Source organism: Rhipicephalus microplus, chromosome X (assembly GCF_043290135.1).
Source record: "Rhipicephalus microplus isolate Deutch F79 chromosome X, USDA_Rmic, whole genome shotgun sequence".
NCBI classification, from domain to species: Eukaryota; Metazoa; Arthropoda; class Arachnida; order Ixodida; family Ixodidae; genus Rhipicephalus; species Rhipicephalus microplus.
In genome coordinates this window covers 243971367-243992820 of record NC_134710.1, presented here as the reverse complement: position 1 = coordinate 243992820, position 21454 = coordinate 243971367, and the positions used below count along the sequence as shown (strand labels likewise).

General features: G+C 46.6%; 2 protein-coding genes across 5 annotated transcripts in view; one reads left to right on the top strand and one right to left on the bottom strand.

Moving 5' to 3' along the window:
• Positions 1–13125, bottom strand: LOC142776042 (uncharacterized). 2 transcript variants are annotated; one of them, XM_075878886.1, is made up of 6 exons: positions 3346–13125; positions 3142–3257; positions 2181–2281; positions 1895–2033; positions 1525–1735; positions 1–1219 (listed from the first exon to the last, which is right to left on the bottom strand). In XM_075878886.1, exons 3-6 carry the CDS (start codon positions 2186–2188, stop codon positions 1116–1118), a joined length of 462 nt encoding a protein of 153 aa, XP_075735001.1. In that variant the 5' UTR covers positions 2189–2281; positions 3142–3257; positions 3346–13125; the 3' UTR covers positions 1–1115. The 2 variants fall into 2 exon arrangements, with proteins under 2 accessions (XP_075735001.1, XP_075735000.1); XM_075878885.1 differs by lacking the exon at positions 2181–2281 and having other exon boundaries at positions 3346–13123.
• Positions 1–21454, top strand: part of LOC119184061 (serine/threonine-protein kinase haspin) — a 168763-nt gene that overhangs the window by 5719 nt on the left and 141590 nt on the right. The gene's annotated exons all lie outside the window — the stretch shown is intronic.

Here is a 21454-nt window from a genome sequence, read left to right as displayed (position 1 = left end):
GCTGCTTTTTATTGCGAAAATTTTGCCGTGTTCGAATTGTAGTCAGTGATGGTTGCCGTTAATGACGGCTTTTCTGTTGTTTTGTTTTTCAAGTCCTCGTTGCAGCGTAAATATTGCGAAATACTCAATGACTTTTTCCTTATTATGATAATTCTATGATATAGAACGCAATAAAGAGTTGTATTTTAATGGATGTTCGTTAGTTTTAATGATTGGGTCGGATTTGATTTACTTACGCACCACGTGGTTCCTATGGGCCGAATACATGGGATCTGAAAAACTCTTATAACTTTAGTTCTACTGAACCTACGAAAATAAAATTTATATATTCTTAACCCTCTCCAAATTTCATTATAGAAGTGCCGAAGCTGGAGATCGATGAGTTTATAAAACTTAAAAAAAAATCTTTGGATTTCGAAATTTCCAGAGAATGGATCGTCTTTTTTTATGTGACTAAATTGACATTTTGTGAGAAAATTATGGATAGTGACTGTCCGAACACGGTGTATCCGTGAGCGCGAACTCTTTACGAATCGTTTAACACCAAATTTGGTCAATTATTAGGACTATTTCTTGGAAAAATTAAGATGAAACGCACTCGCTGGCCGGCCGGTCGGTTCCCCCAGTGGTAGTAGTAGCTTCAGAGACAGTAGATAATGTACTCCAATCAGTAGATATTGACAGAGAGCTCTCGTCATCTCAGAAACAAGATTGCTGACCTCATCAGAGAGTTCCCTAGCAAAAATTCTGATAGAAAAACTGGTAGGCTATCAGGTTATTGACAGTTGTATCAGTCTATAGGTGTATCAGTCTATAGGTGTATCAGTCTATAGGTGTATCAGTCTATAAGTGTATCAGTCTATGAGTGTATTAGTCTATGAATGTATCAGTCTATGAATGTATCAGTCTATGAGCGTATCAGTCTATCAGTGTACCAGTACTGGTGTACCAGCCTATAAGTGTAGCATTCTACTCTGATAGGCCCACAAGCGAATCGGTGCTTAGCCAACTGGCAGGTGCACCGCTACATCAGAGCAAGCAGGACACAAATTTGAACACAGAAATCAAACAAAATATTTTATTTGATGTGCCATTCCTGGGTTAATCTTTTGATTTCATAAAGTCATTATTTTGTTTGCCAAAGCTTTATTGAGGAGCTTCTTCATTTGCTCAACCTCTCCAATCAGAACGGTGTGCTTCAGAAAATGGTTGAAGAAATCTGCATGATCAAAAATAAAGCAAGTTACAGGCACTCATTAAGCGACAATTATGTGCACTATAAATAGAGGAGTCAATATGACAAGGAAATAAGTAGGAGTGCTACCAGTCTGCCTCTCTAATATTGTTTAAAATTAGTTTGTGGATTCTTGCATAAAAGTACCCAGCTCCAGTAGGCAAAAGCTACACTTGAAGCTTTTGTAAGTAATTATAACACAAGTTGGCAGTGAAACCTCGGCTGATTACGTGCAAAAATGGAGCCACCAACTTCCATGAATTTTGGTCAGATTGCAAAATGTCACCTACCTGAAAACACAGCATATGTTTCTTTCTCCAAGGGAGATTTCGCCTCCCCTTTAGACCGATTGGAGGCTGCGCCAGTAACACTTCTACCGACTAGGCCTGCTGTATAAAAAATGGCAACGGCCGCCTCACGAACAAAATGGGTCCGTCTTTTCAAGCCCACGGGGTAATTGTACAACCTCTTGGGAACGGCAATTCCTTTGCTCCGATGCACCTATAAATCAAGTCAAGCATGATGTGCACACATTAGTTTGTCAATGCACATTTTCTCATTAAAGCAAAGCAATATATCTTCAAGACAAAGCATACTAGAGTTTTATGATACATCTCTGTCAGTGAGCACATAATTGATAAGCGGTGCAGCCTCCCTCACACTTGAGTGGGCTACTTCAGGGCTGTCCGTGGTCGCTGTGGTGGTTCCAGCGTGGCAGCACATAGTGGTGGCAAAGGTGCAAGTCGTTTCTGTTTTTGAGGCTTGCGGCTGCAACACCCGCAAAGGACAAGGTTCTTTGCTGCAATGAAAAAGTAGAGTGTGCAGAAATAAAGTATATTGCACTCTTAATTGTCACGGTAGCATCCTAGGTGTGCATGGTCAAATATTATATATCATAAACATAGCATGCAGTTGAAATATGCAATTAAAGTGTAATGATACGTGCCATGTCATGTCTCAAAACCATGGGGTGATTACAGGAGATGCAGTAGTGGAGGGCTCAAAAAATTTTGACGAAGTGGTGTTCTTTTTATAATCCACCACACTCTGAAAGTTGTAAGAGCACATTTACAAGTGATTAGAAAAACATGCATGCATCCCTGCCACCCATAAGCTTACATTGCATTCTGCTTTTCAGCAAAATTGCACGCTATAAGAATAGGGCAACTGGCTGCTGCATACAACCCTAGCAGCAGTGCGTTACAACAGCTTATGAAGAAATGATAAACCTGTTTGGAAATTTTTGCTGCAAAGGGCATTTTCCAGTAGGCTTATTCTTTCTAATACTTTTGTATTTTGAGCCCTCAGCATATATATTCACTTCTTTCAGAAGCTTTTCAGAAGCTCTTTCTCTGTTCTTTTTTTTTAGCATCAGCAAACAGCAGGCCTTTCTGCTGCTTCTTAAAACGGTTGCTGACGTGCTTTGTCTTCTGCTTAACAGCAGCTTGATGTTGTGTTTCTTACGACTGCAGACAACCCAACACACAAATTTCACTGCTAGTTCGCAAGCACAAACAGGGCGTGTATCCGCACAAGCAAAAATAATTTTAAACCAGTCAATTGTACAAAAAAATGTGACTAAGCTGCGCTCATACCACGATAGAATAAAATAAAATAGCTCTTCCGCATACTGCAATTTTACTTCCACCTTTAATACGACGTTCCAGCGCCCGCGCAATAGTGGAGCAGCCATGCTCTGATATATTCGCTTAGGGGGCGGGGAGTATATCAGAGCATTGGTGCTTCATGTGTGACACGGCACCACGTGCAGAGCAAAATTGGCTGTCGATTATAATTACGCCGCAGTAGCACATCAACCGCAATGTCAACGATAGCCAAACTTGGCTGTCGATAATAATTACGCTGCAAGTAGCATATCAGCTGCAGTGTGACCACTTGCAACTTACTTTTTAAACGACTCATTGTCCACTTCATTTGAACTGCAGCTATCCGAGGAGTCGCAATCGGGTCTGCGGAATGGATGGTCGTTTTTCTGTTGCATTCCTTGCATCATCCTCGGTGCCTAAGAAAATATGACCAGTGATTAACTTCAGAATGACTGCTTCCTCCTCTTTGTTTTCGTATTGGGAATACAAGAGGCGCGGACTTACCGTAAAGCTTAATCACTTGAGCGTGATAGTGGCCGCAGTGTGTGTTATCCTTCCAGAACACCCGGTACCACCTGTGAAGATCAAAATTGCCCGTATCCTTCGGATTGATATACTTACATGCACTTGCCAGGACTATTAATTTTTAGTTATCACCGCGAAACCAAACATCTTGGAGAATTGCGAGTATACAGGCGCGATACTGCGCAATTAAGAGACGCAACAATGTTCACATGCGCTACACATGCACCAAGGCCGCCACGAACTTGCTATTGATGACGATGGCAGTGACATTTGGGGATCTCCAAACTGGTAGGTGTTCTGTGGATCTCCTGAGTAGTTTATGCAACAACGAGTCCACGACTTCTTCCTCAACACAACGCAATTTAGTTTCTGAAAAGAAAAATGTTTATTTGCAAAAAAAACATTTACTTCATGTTTTTACTACTTTATAGGGTAGTTTTTTTTAGAGCTCACAGCAAATAATATGTAAACAATGAACGCAATTACTGTAAAATGGTGCCCCGCCGCGGTGGTCTAGTGGCTAAGGTACTCGGCAGCTGACCCGCAGGGCGCGGGTTCGAATCCCGGCTGCGGCGGCTGCATTTCCGATGAAGGCGGAAATGTTGTAGGCCCGTGTGCTCAGATTTGGGTGCACGTTAAAGAACCCCAGGTGGTCTAAATTCCCGGAGCCCTCCACTACGGCGTCTCTCATAATCATATAGTGGTTTTGGGCCGTTAAACCCCACATATCATCGATACTGTGAAATGGTGACACTGTGCATAGCCTCTGAGATGGCAAACGCGCAATGACAGACGCACAACGGCAATATCAGAGGTACGGTGGAAGATTATTATTATTTTATTATATTATATAATAGATTATTATATTAAATTACAGATTATTATTATTCTTCCACCGTGATCAGAGGTCATGCGCTGTGTCGCCATATTTGCGTTGGTTAGGCTAGGTGGTGCCAGCCGCCGGCCAATTTAAAGGGTGCAGCCGTTACAATGCATTCATCCATTCCTCTATCACATCATTATGGCTACAATCATCTAGCCAAAATGGCAGTCAGCGACCACCATGGCGATGACCATATCCGTGGCGACCACAGTACACACACAATACACGCGAAGTGTTTTGTAGGGTCACTACCTCGCGCCGTGATCTCGCGGCACATGTTATAGTTTTTGGCAAAATCCGTGCCACGTGCTTAACATTCAAGGCACAGCAAGCAGGTTGTGAATGTGAAGCCTTGGTCGATGTAATCGATCTTTACCCGTTCACTTATCAGTCCCGCAGCTTCACTTTGCGTGGACACCATCAAGCGCGCTATTTGAAGTTTGTGTCAAGCTCGACGAGAGGTGGATTCAACTCAACCCTAGCCTCGATCAAAGAAAAAAAAAACGCTATTAGGAGCCTGGATCGCAATATGTAGTACCTCGGACAAGGAGCGGTGGAGGCGCAGTCGGCCAACCAGCTACACTCAGCAAGAGCATTCCTCAGTCTTTAGCTGGTAATTGATGTTCTGTAGTAGCGGCCTTCGACAGGCGAAGTCTGAGTGATGCGCATGGTGACAGCAATGAAAATCCTGATCCCGACGACACCTACGGCTTCGAGGAAAACTCGGTCAGGGATTCCGACCGGACTGCAGATGCGGCTCGCAACAATGTTGGCATGAGCAACACATTTTAAATGCAACAATGGCATGTATTTTACACTGGTGCATGTCAATAAACTGCCAGGCTGTGCGTGTGTGTGCTCATGTGTGTGAGGCTTACATCAAAACTATTCAAGAACACATCTCACATTGGTATTTGCTCAGAAACAGAGAAAAAAAGTTGTGCTTCTGCCGAAGGATGTGGCCAGTGTGTTTGCACATGAAAGTTGGATGTGTTTGCTATGTTGCTGATGTACCAAACTTGTTTAAAATTTGTGACATATATAATCAGTCTAATATGAGTTTAGCAAGGTAGGACAACTAAATGTTGGCTTGATCCTTTCTATTGTTGTTCTCTTCACTACTGAACTTTTCTCATGGTAGGCAGTTTCTTGTGTGTGTGTTTGTGGTATGTGTGTGTGTGTGTGTTTTGCAGTCAAATGCTTTAGCCTTAATTAGTACATGGTTTTTGATTTATCAATCTCGTGAGGATTACAGGCAAGTAATATAGCAGGTCTGTGCCACCGCTTGGGCTTTGTGAAAAGACATACCTGTAAATAACAGATGCTGCTATCAACATATCAGCCAAATCTTGCAGCTGCAAGTGACTTTTTTCGTATAGATGACTGTGCTATTTTCGAATTTTCGGATGCCTGTATGTGGTGTAAAACAACTGAAAGCATGCTATTGGCCTATAGCCAAAATAAATCAAGAGAGCGTTTTAATCGAATATGCTTCTTGCCACAGTCTGCTGCCACATGCTGCCACTGCTGTTCAAAATCTTCTAACATTGCATAGTCACACTCGCACATGGGAATGGCAACACGAAAAAGCTACTGTATTTCTTCAAGCATACTCTAGCTCATAATGTGTGCTGACATATCGCACTTCTTCACTGCCATTCCTCCCTGTAGATTTCGGCTCAGCTTGTTCGGATCGACGAGAAAAAAAGGAAAGCGGTTTAAGTGCGCAATAAACCCCTCAACTTGCTTTGAAATATTTCTGGCAGTGGATTTTCGAGGCATTAAGTTTTGATGATGACGTCAATTATTGATTATTCAAAGAAGCATTTCATTGTTTCTTTAAAGTATCTCATCCAGTATGGATTATGACACTAATGTAGTGACTCGTCATTAAAGGCAAAGCACTGTGTGGGAGAGACAGCTGGGGTTGGCTTGTGTTGTGAAAAGAAGAAACTGCAGCACCACCCGAGGCTTTCGAATCCACGCCGTTTCGAAAAATTATTATATCAGCATGCTCATTTCACAGTAGTGGACTGATTATTAAGTTATCTCTCTTGGAATGTTTAATGGCCTTATAACTTAAAATTTAGAAATTATGTTATTATAGCTCTGTGATGTGAAGTTTGTTTGTATTGTTTCAAGTTATGTTTATACTGTCAACTGATAAGCTTTGGATACTAGTATCTTGAAACTTCTAGATGTCATCTATCATTTTCAGCATTAACTGTGTGTCTGTCTGGCACCTGCAATCCCATTTGTACACAGAATAAACTGTTCATCTAGGCTGAAAGCTGCTTTGCATATTTAAAGCTCGGTTTGTCAATTATGCACCACCATGAAACATTGTACATTTTATTCTACGCATTCAAAAGCTGCCAGTTACACTCTTTCAGTCATCTTAATATTTCACACAATGGTCGTCAAGTGTTCAATAGAAAACACTGACACACTAATATACATGCAGAAGTGACCAATCACATATATGTGGGCAGTGTGTTAAAAAAATAACTACTGTTAAAATGACAGTAATGCATCTCATGAAGATCCAATAAGTGAACAAAAGACTAAAAACATATAGACTAATACATGCCATATAAATGACCAATCAAACTTATTCAAAAGCTGGTAGCACTGGTAAGACTGCGTATCAGTCTAATATGAGACTGGTAGCACTGGTAAGAAAATGTATCAGACTGATATGGATGTCTATAAGAACTGTTAAGACTTTGTATCAGTCTGGTACAAGACTGGTACAACTTATAGGAAACTGTATCAGACTGATTCAGACCCCTATCAGAATTTTTGCTAGGATTCGCCGAGTGCTTCTCCACCTCCTCGAAAATAGGACGTACTCCTGTCGCAAAGCACCGCATCGTGATCGAAGAGCACGTGAGAATGTTCATCAGCGCTTATATTGAGTAGCGCCAAAAGAAAGGGAAGCCATGAAGAAGCAAGTGCAAGAAATGCTAAACGATGACAATCCAGCCATCCAACAGTCCGTGGGCAACAGCAGTAGTGCTAGTCAAAAAGGACAACACTCTGCGATTTTGCGTTGACTACAGAATGCTTTACCAAGTCACAAAGTGTGATGTTTACCCACTTCCGCGGATCGATGACGCCATGGATAAGTTATGCAATGCTCACTTCTTTTCATAATTGGACTTAAAAAGTGGATATTGGCAGATCGAGCTGGACCATAGAGATCGCGAGAAGGCGGCGTTTGTGACCCCAGACGGACTATACGAGTTCAAAGTGCTCCCTTTCGCTTTGTGCTCTGCTCCCGCTACCTTCCAGAGGATGATTTTCACTGTGCTCTCCATACTCAAGTAGCAATCGTGTCTCGTCTACCTCGATGATGCAGTGGTTTTTTCCTCTACCTTCAAGGAGCACATCCACCGACTGAGAACGGTACTGGATGCCATTCGCGGGGCAGCTCTGACCATGAAACCAGGAAATTGTCGCTTTGGATTTCGTCAGCTTTGGTTCCTCGGGCACATAGTTATTGCGGGAGGCGTCCGCCCGGACCCGGAAAAGATTGCAGCAGTTGAAAATTTTCCGAAATCGCAAGACAAAGAGGCCATCAGACGATTCCTGGGACTATGTGCCTACTACAGACGCTTTGTTGGAAACTTTACTAAGGTCGCTGAGCCTCTGACACGGCTAACGAAAGAAATTGTACCATTCTCATGGCGGGAATAACAAGATGCAGCTTTGTTAGAGTTGCGATGCCGTTTACAGTCTCCTCCAATACATGCCCATTTTGATGAACAGGCTGATACAGACATACATACCGACGCGAGTAACGTTGGTCTCGGTGCCATCCTCGTTTAGTGGCAGAATGGAGAAAAAAGGGTCCTCTCTTACAAGAGCCACACTCTATCGAATGCAGAGTCCAATTACTCAGCGACTGAGAAAGTGTCTCGCAGTTATATTGGCCATCAGCAAGTTTCGCCCATACCTCTACGGGAGACCGTTTCGAGCAATCAGTGATCCTCACTCATTGTGTTAGCTGGCAAATATCAAGGACCCTTCAGGAAGACTTGCTATATGGAGCCTGCGTCTGCAAGAACATCTCATCACTGTGGTCTAGAAGTCTGGTCTTAAGCACAATGACGCCGATTGCCTGTCTCGCGCACCTGTGAAGCCTCCATCATCTGACCAAGAACACCAAGAACAAGACATCCCATTTCCTGGAGTTCTGAATGTGTCGGAGGTGGCTCGTCTTCCGCGAATGGACCCGAAACTACGCCCGCTTATCCAATACTTGGATGGTCATCAATTTAAGGTACCACGAGTTTTTGTCCGTGGATTGACATCCTATGTCCTCCGGAACGACGTCCTATACAAGCGCAACTTCGGAAACAGCGGTGAGACTTTTCTGCTCATTGCGCCATCATAACTGCGTGCAGAAATCTTAGAAGCGTATCATGACGACCCATCGGCTTGCCATATGGGTAGTATTAGCGCTTTGGCCAGAATCCGCCGGAAGCATTGTTGGCCGAAATTAAGGGATTCGGTACACCATTATGTCAAATAATGCCGGGATTGCCAAAGACGCAAAATACCACCATCGACGCCAGTGGATCTGTTTCAACCGATAGAGCCACCGAAAGGGCCATTCAGCAAGTGGGAATGGATTTGGTCGATTTCCTCTCTCCTCATCGGGAAAGCGCTGAATTGTTGTAGTAACAGACTACATGACTCAATATACGGAGACATCGCCTCTAGCAAAAGAAACAGCGAATGAAATGGCCCAGTTTTTCGTCACTTAGATTGTGCTACGACATGGCGCAGCGCAGGTTGTCATTACAGACAAAGGAACAGCATTTACTGTCCGTTTGATGCAGTCTGTTATGAAGCTCACCTACACCAACCATAGAAGGGCTACAGCAGGCCATCCGCAAACAAACGGATTAGCCGAAAGACTCCACAGAACTCTCGCTGACATGATCTCGGTGTATGTGGACGTTGAGAACCAGACATGGGACAGTATTTTGCTTTATGCAACATTTGCGTACAATACCTCAGTACAAGAAATGACACACTTAACCCCATTTCAACTTGTTTATGATCGGACCGTCACAACGACCTCAGGCGCGATGTTACCTGTCAACGATTCGAATGATAGTGGCCCGGACATCAGCGACTACATAGAAAAGGCAGAAGAGGCATGGCAATTGGCAAGACATCGTATCATTTTACAAGGCTCCGACGCAAGTCGCTAGTCTGAAGCGGAGAGACGTACAGTACGACCCCGGAGGCAAAGTGTGGGTGTGGACGCCTGTACGTGCACCTGGCCTATCTGAAAAACTGATGCGGCACTATTACGGCCCTTACAAAGTACTTCGCCGGTTAGTCACGCTAATCTATGAAGTAATTCCTGAAGGTCAAGTGTGCTGAACGCAACGCAGGAATCGCCCAGAGGTCGTACATGTAGTACAAATGAAACCGTACTACGAAAGGCACTGAACGAGACTACTGCTAAATGTGCTCAAGCATCAGATCAATACTCCTTCACAAAACTGTTCGACGTCAGCGTACGCATCGGGACAATGCGTTTTGGGAGGGGGACTAATGCCGCATGTTGTTAAGCGCCTACCAAAATCTTGCGCCGCTTCCTGCTCTTATGAATTCTGCCACACCAACTGACAAGTCAAACGCGCCATGCAACGCTAACTGCACGTGTCACCACACCACGCGCTGGAAAAGGAAGGCTGGCGGTTTTTTGAAGGAGCGGCACGCGGCGAGACGCGCAAAGAAGACGTTGAATAGGTTTTTCACTAGCGAGCTCAAGACAACCTTTGTGTATTTAGTTGACGGGCACACGTTCATTATAAGTATATAGTTCTTTTAGCATCTAACGTTGTATTTGTTCATTACAATATAATCGTTCGCACACTGACACAGAACCAACACTTAGGCTGTATAACAGGGCTCTATCACAACGACTCAGTGCTTGACCACGAATGCCAGGTGGAAACAACCCGGTGGCGACACGCTGATCGGGATGCTGCTTTAGAAAATGTCGGGGAATCAACGAACTATTGTTTTCAAAGTGGCAGGAAATTTATTGACAGTCGCCCTCGTTGTGCGCTCAAGTTGAAGCGAGGCGATCGGCCTCTTGATTGTCAGGAATACCATTATGCGAAGGTATCCACAGGCAAATAAGGGACACCCGACGAGTAATTAGTTTTGTGACAGATTTACAAAATCTGCATGTAATTGGGCCAGTGGAGTCTTTTCTCAACAATCTGCTAAAAGCAGCACGACAATCCGTAAGTATGACAACCTTTGATTTTTATAATTCTTGTAGTATGCGTTTCAGCGTAACATTAATTGCAGCTAGTTCTGCAGTCGATGAACAGGAGGAATGTGGTATACGAAACACCCGTCGGACGTTAGAAAAAGGGCCAAAGAAAGCTTGAGAGCCACCTTGGCCGTCATTGTATAAAGATGCATCGGTAAAAACTTGAAGATGACCATCAAAATTTTCAAACAGATGTGACCTGACTAATTGAAATAGTGCCAAAACACACTGGTCTGTCTTTTTTAGTATTCCGGGAATGAAATGATAAATGTGGAAGATGCATTTGTTGGGCTCTTTTGGAGTAATGAAAGAAGTATGATCTGCCAAACTGGACATAATTCTAATGAACAATACTGCCATTTTCTCGATGCGAGAGCTTCGACGCTGAAAGAGGCGAATAATAAGTGCATTACAATCTGGAGCTCTGTACATGCGCTCGATATGGTGCTGCGCTTTCTCGTCAGCCAGCAGCCTCAGGGGTAACTAGTGCGCTTCGGTGAGTAGAGGAGCAAATTGCGCATTGCGACATAAGTATTTTTCGGAAGACAACACGATGGTACTGTTCCAGTTGAGACATCAAACTTGGCGGCACATTCAAAATAAGCAAGGCATACATCAGGCCAGAGAGTGCAGCTGATTGATACACCGGTATTGTTGTTGTCTGGTCACAGCGCCCCTAGCAGTCAATGCGGCCACGTATTATAGGAGCAACTATGATTTCTGCCTCGGATAGATAATGGCAGGGTGCCAAGACAGGTGGTCATCGATAATTACCCCAAGGTAGCGGTGTTATTGTATTGGTGTCTCCCCTGTACAGTGCTCATGATCTTTCGAGCAGGTTGCCTTAATTGATGAGCAGTGGCGGCTGATTGAGCAGGGGAAATCAGTAGACCAACTCCTAGGTATTCTGTAGTCGTATTAAGCGCTCTTAGTAAGATTCCGCGAAGACGCGGGCGCTGATGGGAAGGACAGCTGCTCTACAGTGCGATGTTGTCAGCATAAATTTCTACACCTATTGGGAACTCTTACTTCTGAGGCAATCAGCTAGGCAGCCCAGCCAGCACGCTGTTGAACAGAAGTGGTGATAAAACACTGCCTTGAGGGACACAGCACCTAAGACTGTGCGATCCGCTAGTTGTAACTTCAAGAAGTACTTTCATTTTGCGCTCCTTCAGAAAGTTACGCACCGAATTGAGCAGCTGGCCCGAAATTCTCACAGCCATAAGGGCAAAAACAATCGCCTCATGTGGCACTGAATCAAAAGCTTGTTGTACGTCTAGAAATAGCATATATGCATAGTGCCTGTTTTCTCGAGCAGGCTCAAGCGATGGTACGAGATCTGCGATGCTATCGATAATAAAACGATGTCGACGAAAGCCACTCATACCATCAGAGAAAAAATTTTGCTCCTGTAGCCTGGCATCAAGGCAAAACAGTACCATTCGTTCCATCAACTTCATTACATTAGAAGTTAGTGAAATGGGGCTGTATGACTTCAAGGGCTTTGCGGGGCGCCAGGGTTTTCAAATGGGTTTTACGATAGATGGTTTTCATTAAACAGGGATCACACAAGTTTTCCACACTTTGTCATATTCATCCAAAATGTACTGATGGGAGGCTTCATCGAGGTTTCGTAAGGCTTGGCATGTAATACCATCTTCACCTGGGGCTGTGGAGCGATACGATATGTACAGCGCGTGGCGCAGCTCTTCGAGAGTGAAATCTGATTCATCCACCCGACAGGCAGGGCCATATTAGAACATTGCGGAACTTAGGAAATATAGGCAGATGTCCGTCTTGTCCCTTGACATACGAAGAACCAAAAGCTCTGCGAGCTCTTCTGCGAGGATTCTCGGAGGTCTGCTGGTCGTTGTGCACAACGGTGAAATTGGATTCCTGCTGATATATGAGGTACAAAGAGCTTTCAGTATCCGCCATATACTTCAAAAGCCGCTTCCCGTATGCAGCGAACTACATATATTGCAGCCCAGCTTTTTCGACGGAGTTGTTTTGAGTGTCGCCTGATATGACTCCATCTAAGTGGTTATACGCCGTCCAATTCCATCTCCTTTTAAAGCGCTGGGCCTTCCTGTATGCGTGGCGTCGACACGCGCCTAGCCTTAAAAGCGGCTTGTCTTATCATAGTTTGTCTTATTTATTTTCTCACTGGTCGCACTGTAGCTTGTTGTAAGCACTCACTCACCAGTTTGAACATGTTGTCGTGTGATGGCGCTTCGGAAAGAAGCTGATGGAACTTTCCTAGTTAGTCACTCTGTAGGCAGATGTTTCACGGCTAAGAGTGTGTTCCGGAGCCAACGAAATTAATAGGTGATCTCAACCCCAAGGATCAGCTTGACATGACCAGGCAAGGCACACATCTCTGGCTGATATCGCAAGCTTTATGCCAGAATTTTCCTTGCGTCTGACGACAAATGTGGGTGAACCATCATTGAGTTTTTGTAGATCATGTTTGATAATCAGTTCAATAATCTCCACCCCACGGCTGTCTTGGGGACAGGAACACCAGCGTGAATGGTCAGCATTGAAGACCCCATACATAAGAAATTATGAGCCACACCGAGAGATTTAACACTCTAGTAATGTGATGTCAGAAAAGCGTGTGGGTTGAAAGTATATGCTTGCCAAAGTCGTAGTTATGTCCCTAAGACTTATAGCAGCAGCCGTACATTCGAAATTATCACGAATATTGTCACGGGCTGTTTCAATAACTCACTTGTTTCAATATCACTTGTTTCAATAACTGAGAAATGTAGGCCAGCACGCACATAAAGAAGCTTTTGATAGATTTCGCGAATACGAGGTGTCCGTGCAACAGAAAGACCTACATGCCGGCACTGTGTGTTGTGCATTACTGTCAACGCTGACGAAACCAGGAAGTCTTAGTTCATCTTTCATCACGTTGCTATTTTGAAGCGCTCTAACATATGGTGGGTTGGTCATTGCGAGGAGCCTTCACTCCAGGTCACCATGCTGCGGCCGTAATAATCGGACATTCCACTGCAGCACGAAGGGGCGGAGCTTTCGACTGTTCATACTGTTTTAGTAAAGGTCACTCAGAGCTGGGATGAGCGCCTCCAAAAGCTGTTCTTTGGCTAGTGCTGCTAGTGCCTGCTGACCAGCAATCAGTGATCTAATGAGATTGATCGGCATCTTGAGTAGGTTGATGAGCTGGGCATCGTCTTCGACAGAGTCCGTTTTGTTTGAAATCTTTTCCACTGTAGGCAGGGCTTTAGTAGAAGCTGGTTCTGGCGCATTGCGAGAAGCGATCATTTCAGAGACCTCATCGGATGTTTTCCGTGGAAGCGCCGGCCACGTTGTTCCCGAGAGGGAGAAGTTCCACTTCGGCTCTTCCCTCTGACGTACGTTTTTAGTGCTATACATCGAAAGTGTAGGTACATCAGTTTTGCTCTCTACAGCAGGTAAACGCGTGCTGCGATTGTCTTCTCTGCCCATGCTTTATCTTTGGCTCTTTTTTTTTCAGAACCTTCAATTTTTTATGAACGTTGGACATTCTTTGTCTGTTGCCAAGTGCTCGCCGTTGCAGTTAGGGTATCGAGATGCCGAGCTGTCACAAAATTTTACGTTGTGCTTTCCGCCAGATTTGGTGCAAATCAACACTTATGCAGAAACACTGCTCATGTTCAAGCTTCAGGCATTTACGACACTGTAACGGCCTTGGTACGAAGGGTCGAATTGGTTATCGCACTAAACCAGCCTTTTTGTGACATGGAAGCTTTTTCACTCGAAAACTACCTTCACACACTTTGACGAGCCTAGTATGCGGACGCTGATGCTTTTGCATGCAGGTGTGCAAACGATAAAGTTCTTCAAAACGTCATCTCGAAGTTTCAAGTTGACGTCAGATATAACACCAGCTGTTACATTCGCGCCCTGGGATAAAAACGCCAACTTGTGTACACCACAGAGTTGCGATAGACCAAGTAGAGTTTGCACCTCCTTCTCATCTGTTGTGTCAACAGCTATAATAATCTTCCGCGGGTTCACACGAACACCTTGAACAAGACTAGGGGCCAAGTTGAAGGAAAAGACCTGTAGCTTTTGCTTAGAGATAACATTGAGGCTTACCGCCACATCAACAGGCACGTAGGATACGGTCGTGATCTCGATGCTGTTGTATATGACAGTGTCCTCACATGAGGACGATGTCGAAGACTTCCGTCTTGGACGACGATGTTTAGCAGTTATAAAGGCTTCAGAGTCACCCGTTGTAGAATCAGACTCGAAATTTGGAGCTCCCGATGTCACTGAATGGCTGAAGTGCTTTCTTGCGGTGGGGTTCGGTCCCTGCTGCCAGATGTTTCATTACCATGTCTTCCAAAGCAAGCTTCACCGAGAAGGTATTTCCGCCCCGCCGTGGTGGTCTAGTGGCTAAGTTACTCGGCTGCTGACTCGCAGGTCACAGGTTAGAATCCCGGCTGCGGCGGCTGCATTTCCGATGGAGGCGAAAATGTTGTAGGCCCGTGTGCTCAGATTTGGTTGCACGTTAAAGAACACCAGGTGGTCGAAATTTTCGGAGGCCTCCACTACGGCGTCTCTCATAGTGGTATGGTGGTTTTGGGACGTTAAACCCCACATATCAATCAATCAAGAAGGTATTTCAGCAAAGCAGAAGTCTTGAGTGCCAGTAGAGACAGCCCTGGTTTTTGCTGACGCACAGATAAGCACCACAAAATATTCAGATTATCATGCAAGCAAGCACGCACACACAACAAATGCAGAAAAAAACACCACCTGATTAGACAGCACGAATTACCCTACTGTACTTCAACAATCTGGCATATATCAACACAACATATTGATCTGCGTGTAGTGCCGGTAGGAGAGCTTCTTTTTTTTGCATCGACGAACAATTACGGTTCAAAGTGCAAGAGTAAACTTGTGGTGGGCTGCAAGTCACCACGAGTCACGCCAAGCTTTTATCATAAGCCGGATCGAATCCCGGCTGTGGCGGCTGCATTTCGGATGGAGGCGGAAATGTTGTAGGCCGTGTGCTCAGATTTGGGTGCACGTTAAATAACCCGAGGTGGTTGAAATTTCTGGAGCCTTCTCTCATAATAGTTTGGTCATTTTGGGAACATTATTAAATCATTATTAAAAGCCCACACGATGTCGCCTTTTTGATTATCCAATAATTTAGCTGGCACACGGCCTATTGGTCTCACCAGTATTAGCACTGCTGATGAACAACTCCACAAAATATACCTTTGCGCACAAAAACGATGGCAGTTCACTTATTTTCATTGAGCGGCGGGGCACAAACACCGTAGCAGCAGGTATTCAGGACAACGGGCATACGATAGCGGTGTCACGTATGTACCATTGGCACACTAGGCCTTTTTCCAGGAGTACGGCTATGCGATAAGACAGCTGGCAATCACAGCTGTGCAAATTTCGTTGTGATTTCAGACAGGAATGTAAAATACGTGTCCACTATCTGCGGCGTCTTGGGGGGGGGGGGGCATTGAACGCGTATGTGCAGTGCCAACGACTGTTAGGGTGAACGCGCGAGGGCATGGCCGCGCTATGCGGCGCACCACTGCCGTCAGCGCGGCCGTGCATCGAAGCGAACCTGCCCCTGCGCAGCAGTGCCTGCAGGCGTGGCTTCGCGTCGTCTGCTACAATGTTCGCACTCTTGGTGCGCAGAGCTTCCACTGCCGTGAAACAAACTTTGCTTACAATGTGACGTATTTCCTGCAGCCAAAACAGCCTTTCGATTTACCTCCGTATTCAGAAACGCTCCTCGACTCGAATTCCGCCCTTCACTTGACTGAGTTGAGCACTGCGCCACTGTTCAAGTGAAATTGGTGCTGTGCTCGTCAAGAATCGGTGCTGCAGAATATTGCCGATATGCAGTGACTTGGTTTCCCTAGATACAGCGATAATATTGCCGATATGCAGTGACTTGGTCTCCCTAGATACAGCACTCCCATAGACTTTTTCAAGTGAAGGTGAAGCATTGAGTGAAGGAACGTTCTGGAAAATGGTGGTTAGTGTCGCAACTTGGAGACCACCAGATTGTGAACGTTAGTGCAGTGCACGTCGTAGTAGAAATACTTAGAAAAAATGCAGTTTCATAGCTTTGAATAGATGGTAATAAATAGTTATTTTTGAGTTGGAAGCCGAAGCCAATTCTACACTTCTTAAGAATACTTCCCACGGCAACATTAGCACAGAGGTTTCTGCATCTGCTTTACGATTCTAGCGAGTACAATAACTTTGCGTGCATTTTTAGAGGGAGCGTGTTGCGGGTTAGTCCTTGGCAATTGTTCTACGGTCTTGATCACAGGTGTATGATGCCGTGAGTGGTGTCATCCGATAGTATATATAAAACAGTTGGACTGTTCACTTTAAAACTTAAAGATAAATAATTATAGTGCAACTCTTTCGCATACAACTCCCTGAAAAAGAATGTTTATTGGCGTGAATATTTCGCTTTTTTCTCACGTGAACAATAAAACGACACATTGGAGCTTTATAAAACAAATAAGAGTAGATCGAAAGTTTGTTCAGGAACGATAATGGAAAAGAAGTATTACGGCTAAAATAACATCAGGCTATCTGACACCACACATACTGCTTGTTAACGTCGCAGCATGAACGTGGGCGAAATCGCGGGTCTGCTTTTATGCAACACCATGTCAACACGGATCACGGCTTTGCGATAAACTCCACCTTGAGCACTTTTTGCTTCAGTAACGGGTGGCATATCCGGCAGCATCAATGACAGCCCTCATTCTGCCTAGCAGAGAGAGAGCTTTGCAGGTTGTGTAAAGGCCGTGGTTGGCTCTACGCTACGAGCTGCCGGTTGTTACGTTTGGCCCGGCAATTCGTCTGCGTAGGTGCCATTGTGCATAAGCCCGCCTGCTAGGGAGGCTTTCAACCCCATCGGCGCTCATTCTTCAAGACACTGCCCTGTAGATGGTCCAGGAAGCATTCGGGTCTCAACGCAAGTGTCGCGAGACAAGCCTTTTTTTTTGAACGGGTTCGAACAGTGGGGGGAACTGCGCCACTGTGGCGGGTCTCTTTAAGTCAACCTCTTGACTCGGCTTTTGTCGTCTACGTGAGACCATCTCAACACACCGACAGCCCAGAAGTGTGGGAGCGCATCGAAGAAGCCGTTCATTGAGATCGAGCGTTTGGACTGCCTGAAGCTGAAAGAAGCATGGACCGCTGCTGACGTTTGGGTTAGCGGCCATACCCCTGGAGGAGCTCAACGTTCCCTCTCCCGGCTCTACCTCCTCGCCCTGTGGTGCCTTCAAGGCGTGGGCCGGGTGCGTCTTTGTGTGGTGCGTTCCTGTTACCATTGGACCGTTTTGCCCAGCCGAGTGGTGCAATATCTGCACCCTTTCTGGTTTGTGGACCACATGGACTTCGTCCCCTGCTTTGTGGCAAGAGTGGTGACCACCTCCTTCGTACCTCCGTGTATGGAGACGGCAGGCTATCAAAGCCTAAGACATTTTGTAAATAGTGCCACGTTTCATTTCCCAAGTTTTTGTTATCGTCCCAAAACACCACACGATTCTCAGCGCCAACCGCGCCTGCAGTTTTCGAGAAGGTTCCGAACTGTAGTAGATCATTTCGATAAGATCACGCCCACTGTGCGAACGGTACAGATTGTTCTGGAACCTACGCCACCGCCAGCGATAACGCTAGAACATTCGCGGCAAGAGTATAAATGCCGACGCGCTTTGCCGCTTGTCAGTTGTTGATCGAAGACCGACGCTCCGTTCGCCGCTATCAGTCCGAGACTGCCATCTGCGCGAGACTGCTGCTGTAATTGGACTTTCCGTTTACCGGGCACAGGTTCGCCCAAATAAACAGTTAAATGCCAACACGAAGTCTCCTGTCTTCGGCCACGTCACGACCCCGTGACATCTGGTGGAGGTGCTGGTTCGTTCATGTACCGGACGCCCCCGTCAAGCCGTGAACCCAGCCCACGTCGCGGAGAAGACACTGACGCCAGCCAGGAGCAGGGAACAAGCCGCCGACAGCAAGGGTTACCACCGGAGTACGGGCTTCTACAAGACAAGGCGCGGAAGACCAAGGCCATGACCGCGACTGCAGCGACAATGACAACCGCAGCGTCCCAGCCCACGATGTTCATGCACCAACCCAGGGAACCACCAATTTTCCATGGGTCATCGTTCGAAGACCTGGAGTCCTGGCTAGAAACATACGACCGTGTGGCCGCCCTCAACCATTGGGACCATGACGAAAAGCTGCGTCGTGTGTTCTTCTATTTGGAAGACACCGCAAGGACCTGGCTCGAAAATCGGGAGTCCACGCTCCGAACGTGGGATGTTTTCTGCGGCGCATTCCTGCCAACGTTCGCGAGCGTCGCTCGCAAAAAGAGGGCCGCTGCTTTATTAGAGACCCGGGTTCAGCTACCAAATGAAAATGTCGCCATTTTCACAGAAGAAATTACCCGACTATTCCGTCACGCTGACCCAGACATGCCTGAGGAGAAAAAAGTTCGTTTCCTCATGCGAGGGGTCAAACAGGAGCTCTTCGCGGGACTGATGAGAAACCCACCGAAAACCGTCCAAGAATTTGTAGCCGAAGCGACCACTATCGAAAAGACCCTGGAGATGCGCACCAGACAATATAATCGTCGCCTGACTGCAGACTGCGCTGCTGCTCAAGCCAGTAACTCCGGAGACCTGCGTGAAACGATCCTAGCGATCGTGCGGGAAGAGCTGCGCAAGCTGTTGCCTTCGGCGCAGCCTCAAGTGGATTCAATCGCCGACATTGTACGAGAAGAAGTTCGGCAATCGCTTCAAATTCCCCACGCACCGCTGCCCGAGCCGGAAGCTATGAGCTACGCCGCTGCACTGCGCCACAACGCTCCCCCCATCCACGTCAAAACGCCGCCCCGTCGCACTTCCGTCGACAGACGCCACCGCCGCCACCACCCCCAACGACGTCATACCATTCGCCAGCGGCCCAGCGCAGTGTACCAAGGAAGACTGACGTCTGGCGCACTTCTGACCATCTTCCGCTCTGCTACCACTGCGGCGAGGCCTGACGCACATACCGCCGTTGCCAGTACCGACAGATGGGACTCCGTGGCTTTGCCGTCAATGCACCGCGTCCACAGCCAGGAGAATGACCACGTGACATCGCCGACTACCTGACAGGAACTCGGTGGACACCACGAAGCCCTTCGCGTTCCCCGTCGCCCAGCCGCCGCACGTCACCGCACCACCGGCAGTACTCTGGCCCTACGCGGGGCCGATCTCCTAGCCCGTATCCGGTAAACTAAAGGCAGCAACCGGTGGAGGTGCCGTTGCTGTGCGACGAACTACCGAAGATCCTCCGACGACGCCGACGTCGCGTGAGCTTTCCGAACACAACGCCAACCAGGCAAAGCCCTGACGGCGAAAGCTAATTTACCGAAGGTGGCCTGATGACGCAACACGGAAGACGCGGAACAAGCCGACGCAGCCGTGACCCGACGCCACGCCCTAACTGTAATGCGAGACGGCGAACTAGCGACCTCGACGTTCTTATCGACGGCCACAGTGTGACCGCTCTCGTCGATACTGGGGCCGACTATTCTGTCATCAGTGGGTCATTCGCCGCGAAGTTAAAGAAAGTTAGGACAGCTTGGAAAGGCCCTGAAATCCGCACAGCCGGAGGTCATCTCGTAACGCCTGCAGGAATCTGCACAGCGAGAGTCACCATTAACGGCCGTATTTATCCTACAGACTTCGTAGTGCTATAGCGTTGCTCGAGAGATGTCATCCTTGGCATGGACTTCTTATGCCTCCATGGTGCTGTCATCAACCTAAAAACGAAGTCGATAACGTTATCCACAGAAGGAGCACTACCACCGCGCACGCCGTCAGGACACCATGCCTTGAATGTGCTGGAAGAACAAGTCACCATTCCGCCTCGCTCAAGCGTCTTTGTTTCAGTCGGCGCTCCTAAATCACCTTACTTGGAAGGCGTCGTCGAAGGCAGTCAGCATCTGTTGGTCACTCGAAATATTTGCGTCGCAAGAGGAATTGCAGAGCTGCGGGGAGGAAAAGCAACGGTTATGCTCACGAATTTCAGCAATGAGTACAAACATGTGAACAAAAGAACAACGGTCGCATACATCGAAGAAATTGTCGAAGCCACGAGCGCTTTCGCCCTCGCCGATTCTGCGGAACCTGCTCAGAGGCACCAAGCCCCTCCCGTTGCTTTCGACTTCAATCCCAGACTTCCGAACGATAAGCAAGAACAGCTCAAGGCCCTGCTCCTGCAATACGAAGATTGCTTTTCGTCGTCATCAAAAATTCGGCAGACCCCAATCACGAAACATCGCATCATAACCGAAGAAAATGCCAGACCACTCTGTCAGAGTCCGTACAGGGTTTCGGCGCGAGAACGTGAGGCCATGAAGAGACAGGTTGATGAAATGCTGCGGGATGACATTATCCAGCCGTCCAAGAGTCCATGGGCATCCTCCGTGGTGTTAGTGAAGAAAAAGGTTTGGACCCTACGTTTCTGCGTCGATTATCGCCGCCTGAACAAAATCACAAGAAAGGACGTGTATCCACTCCCACGAATAGACGACGCACTTGATCGGCTCTATAACGCCAAGTACTTTTCGTCAATGGACCTCAAGACTGGCTATTGGCAAATCGAAGTCGACGAAAGAGACCGAGAGAAGACGGCGTTTATAACACCGGACGGCCTCTTCGAGTTTAAGGTGATGCCCTTCGGCCTTTGCTCAGGGCCTGCAACTTTTCAACACGTTATAGATACAGTACTGGCAGGATTGAAGTGGCAGACTTGCCTTGTGTACTGGGACGACGTCGTCGTCTTTTTCTCGAGTTTCGACGAGCATCTTCGGCGCCTTGAAGCTGTAC

Coding starts and splice junctions, on each gene's coding strand:
- LOC142776042 (XM_075878885.1), bottom strand. CDS start 3,248: ATGATGCAAGGAATGCAACAGAAAAACGACCATCCATTCCGCAGACCC. Junction 2,034..3,141: donor GACAATGAGTCGTTTAAAAA/GTAAGTTGCAAG, acceptor TTTTCATTGCAG/CAAAGAACCTTGTCCTTTGC. Junction 1,220..1,524: donor AACATATGCTGTGTTTTCAG/GTAGGTGACATT, acceptor TTGATCATGCAG/ATTTCTTCAACCATTTTCTG.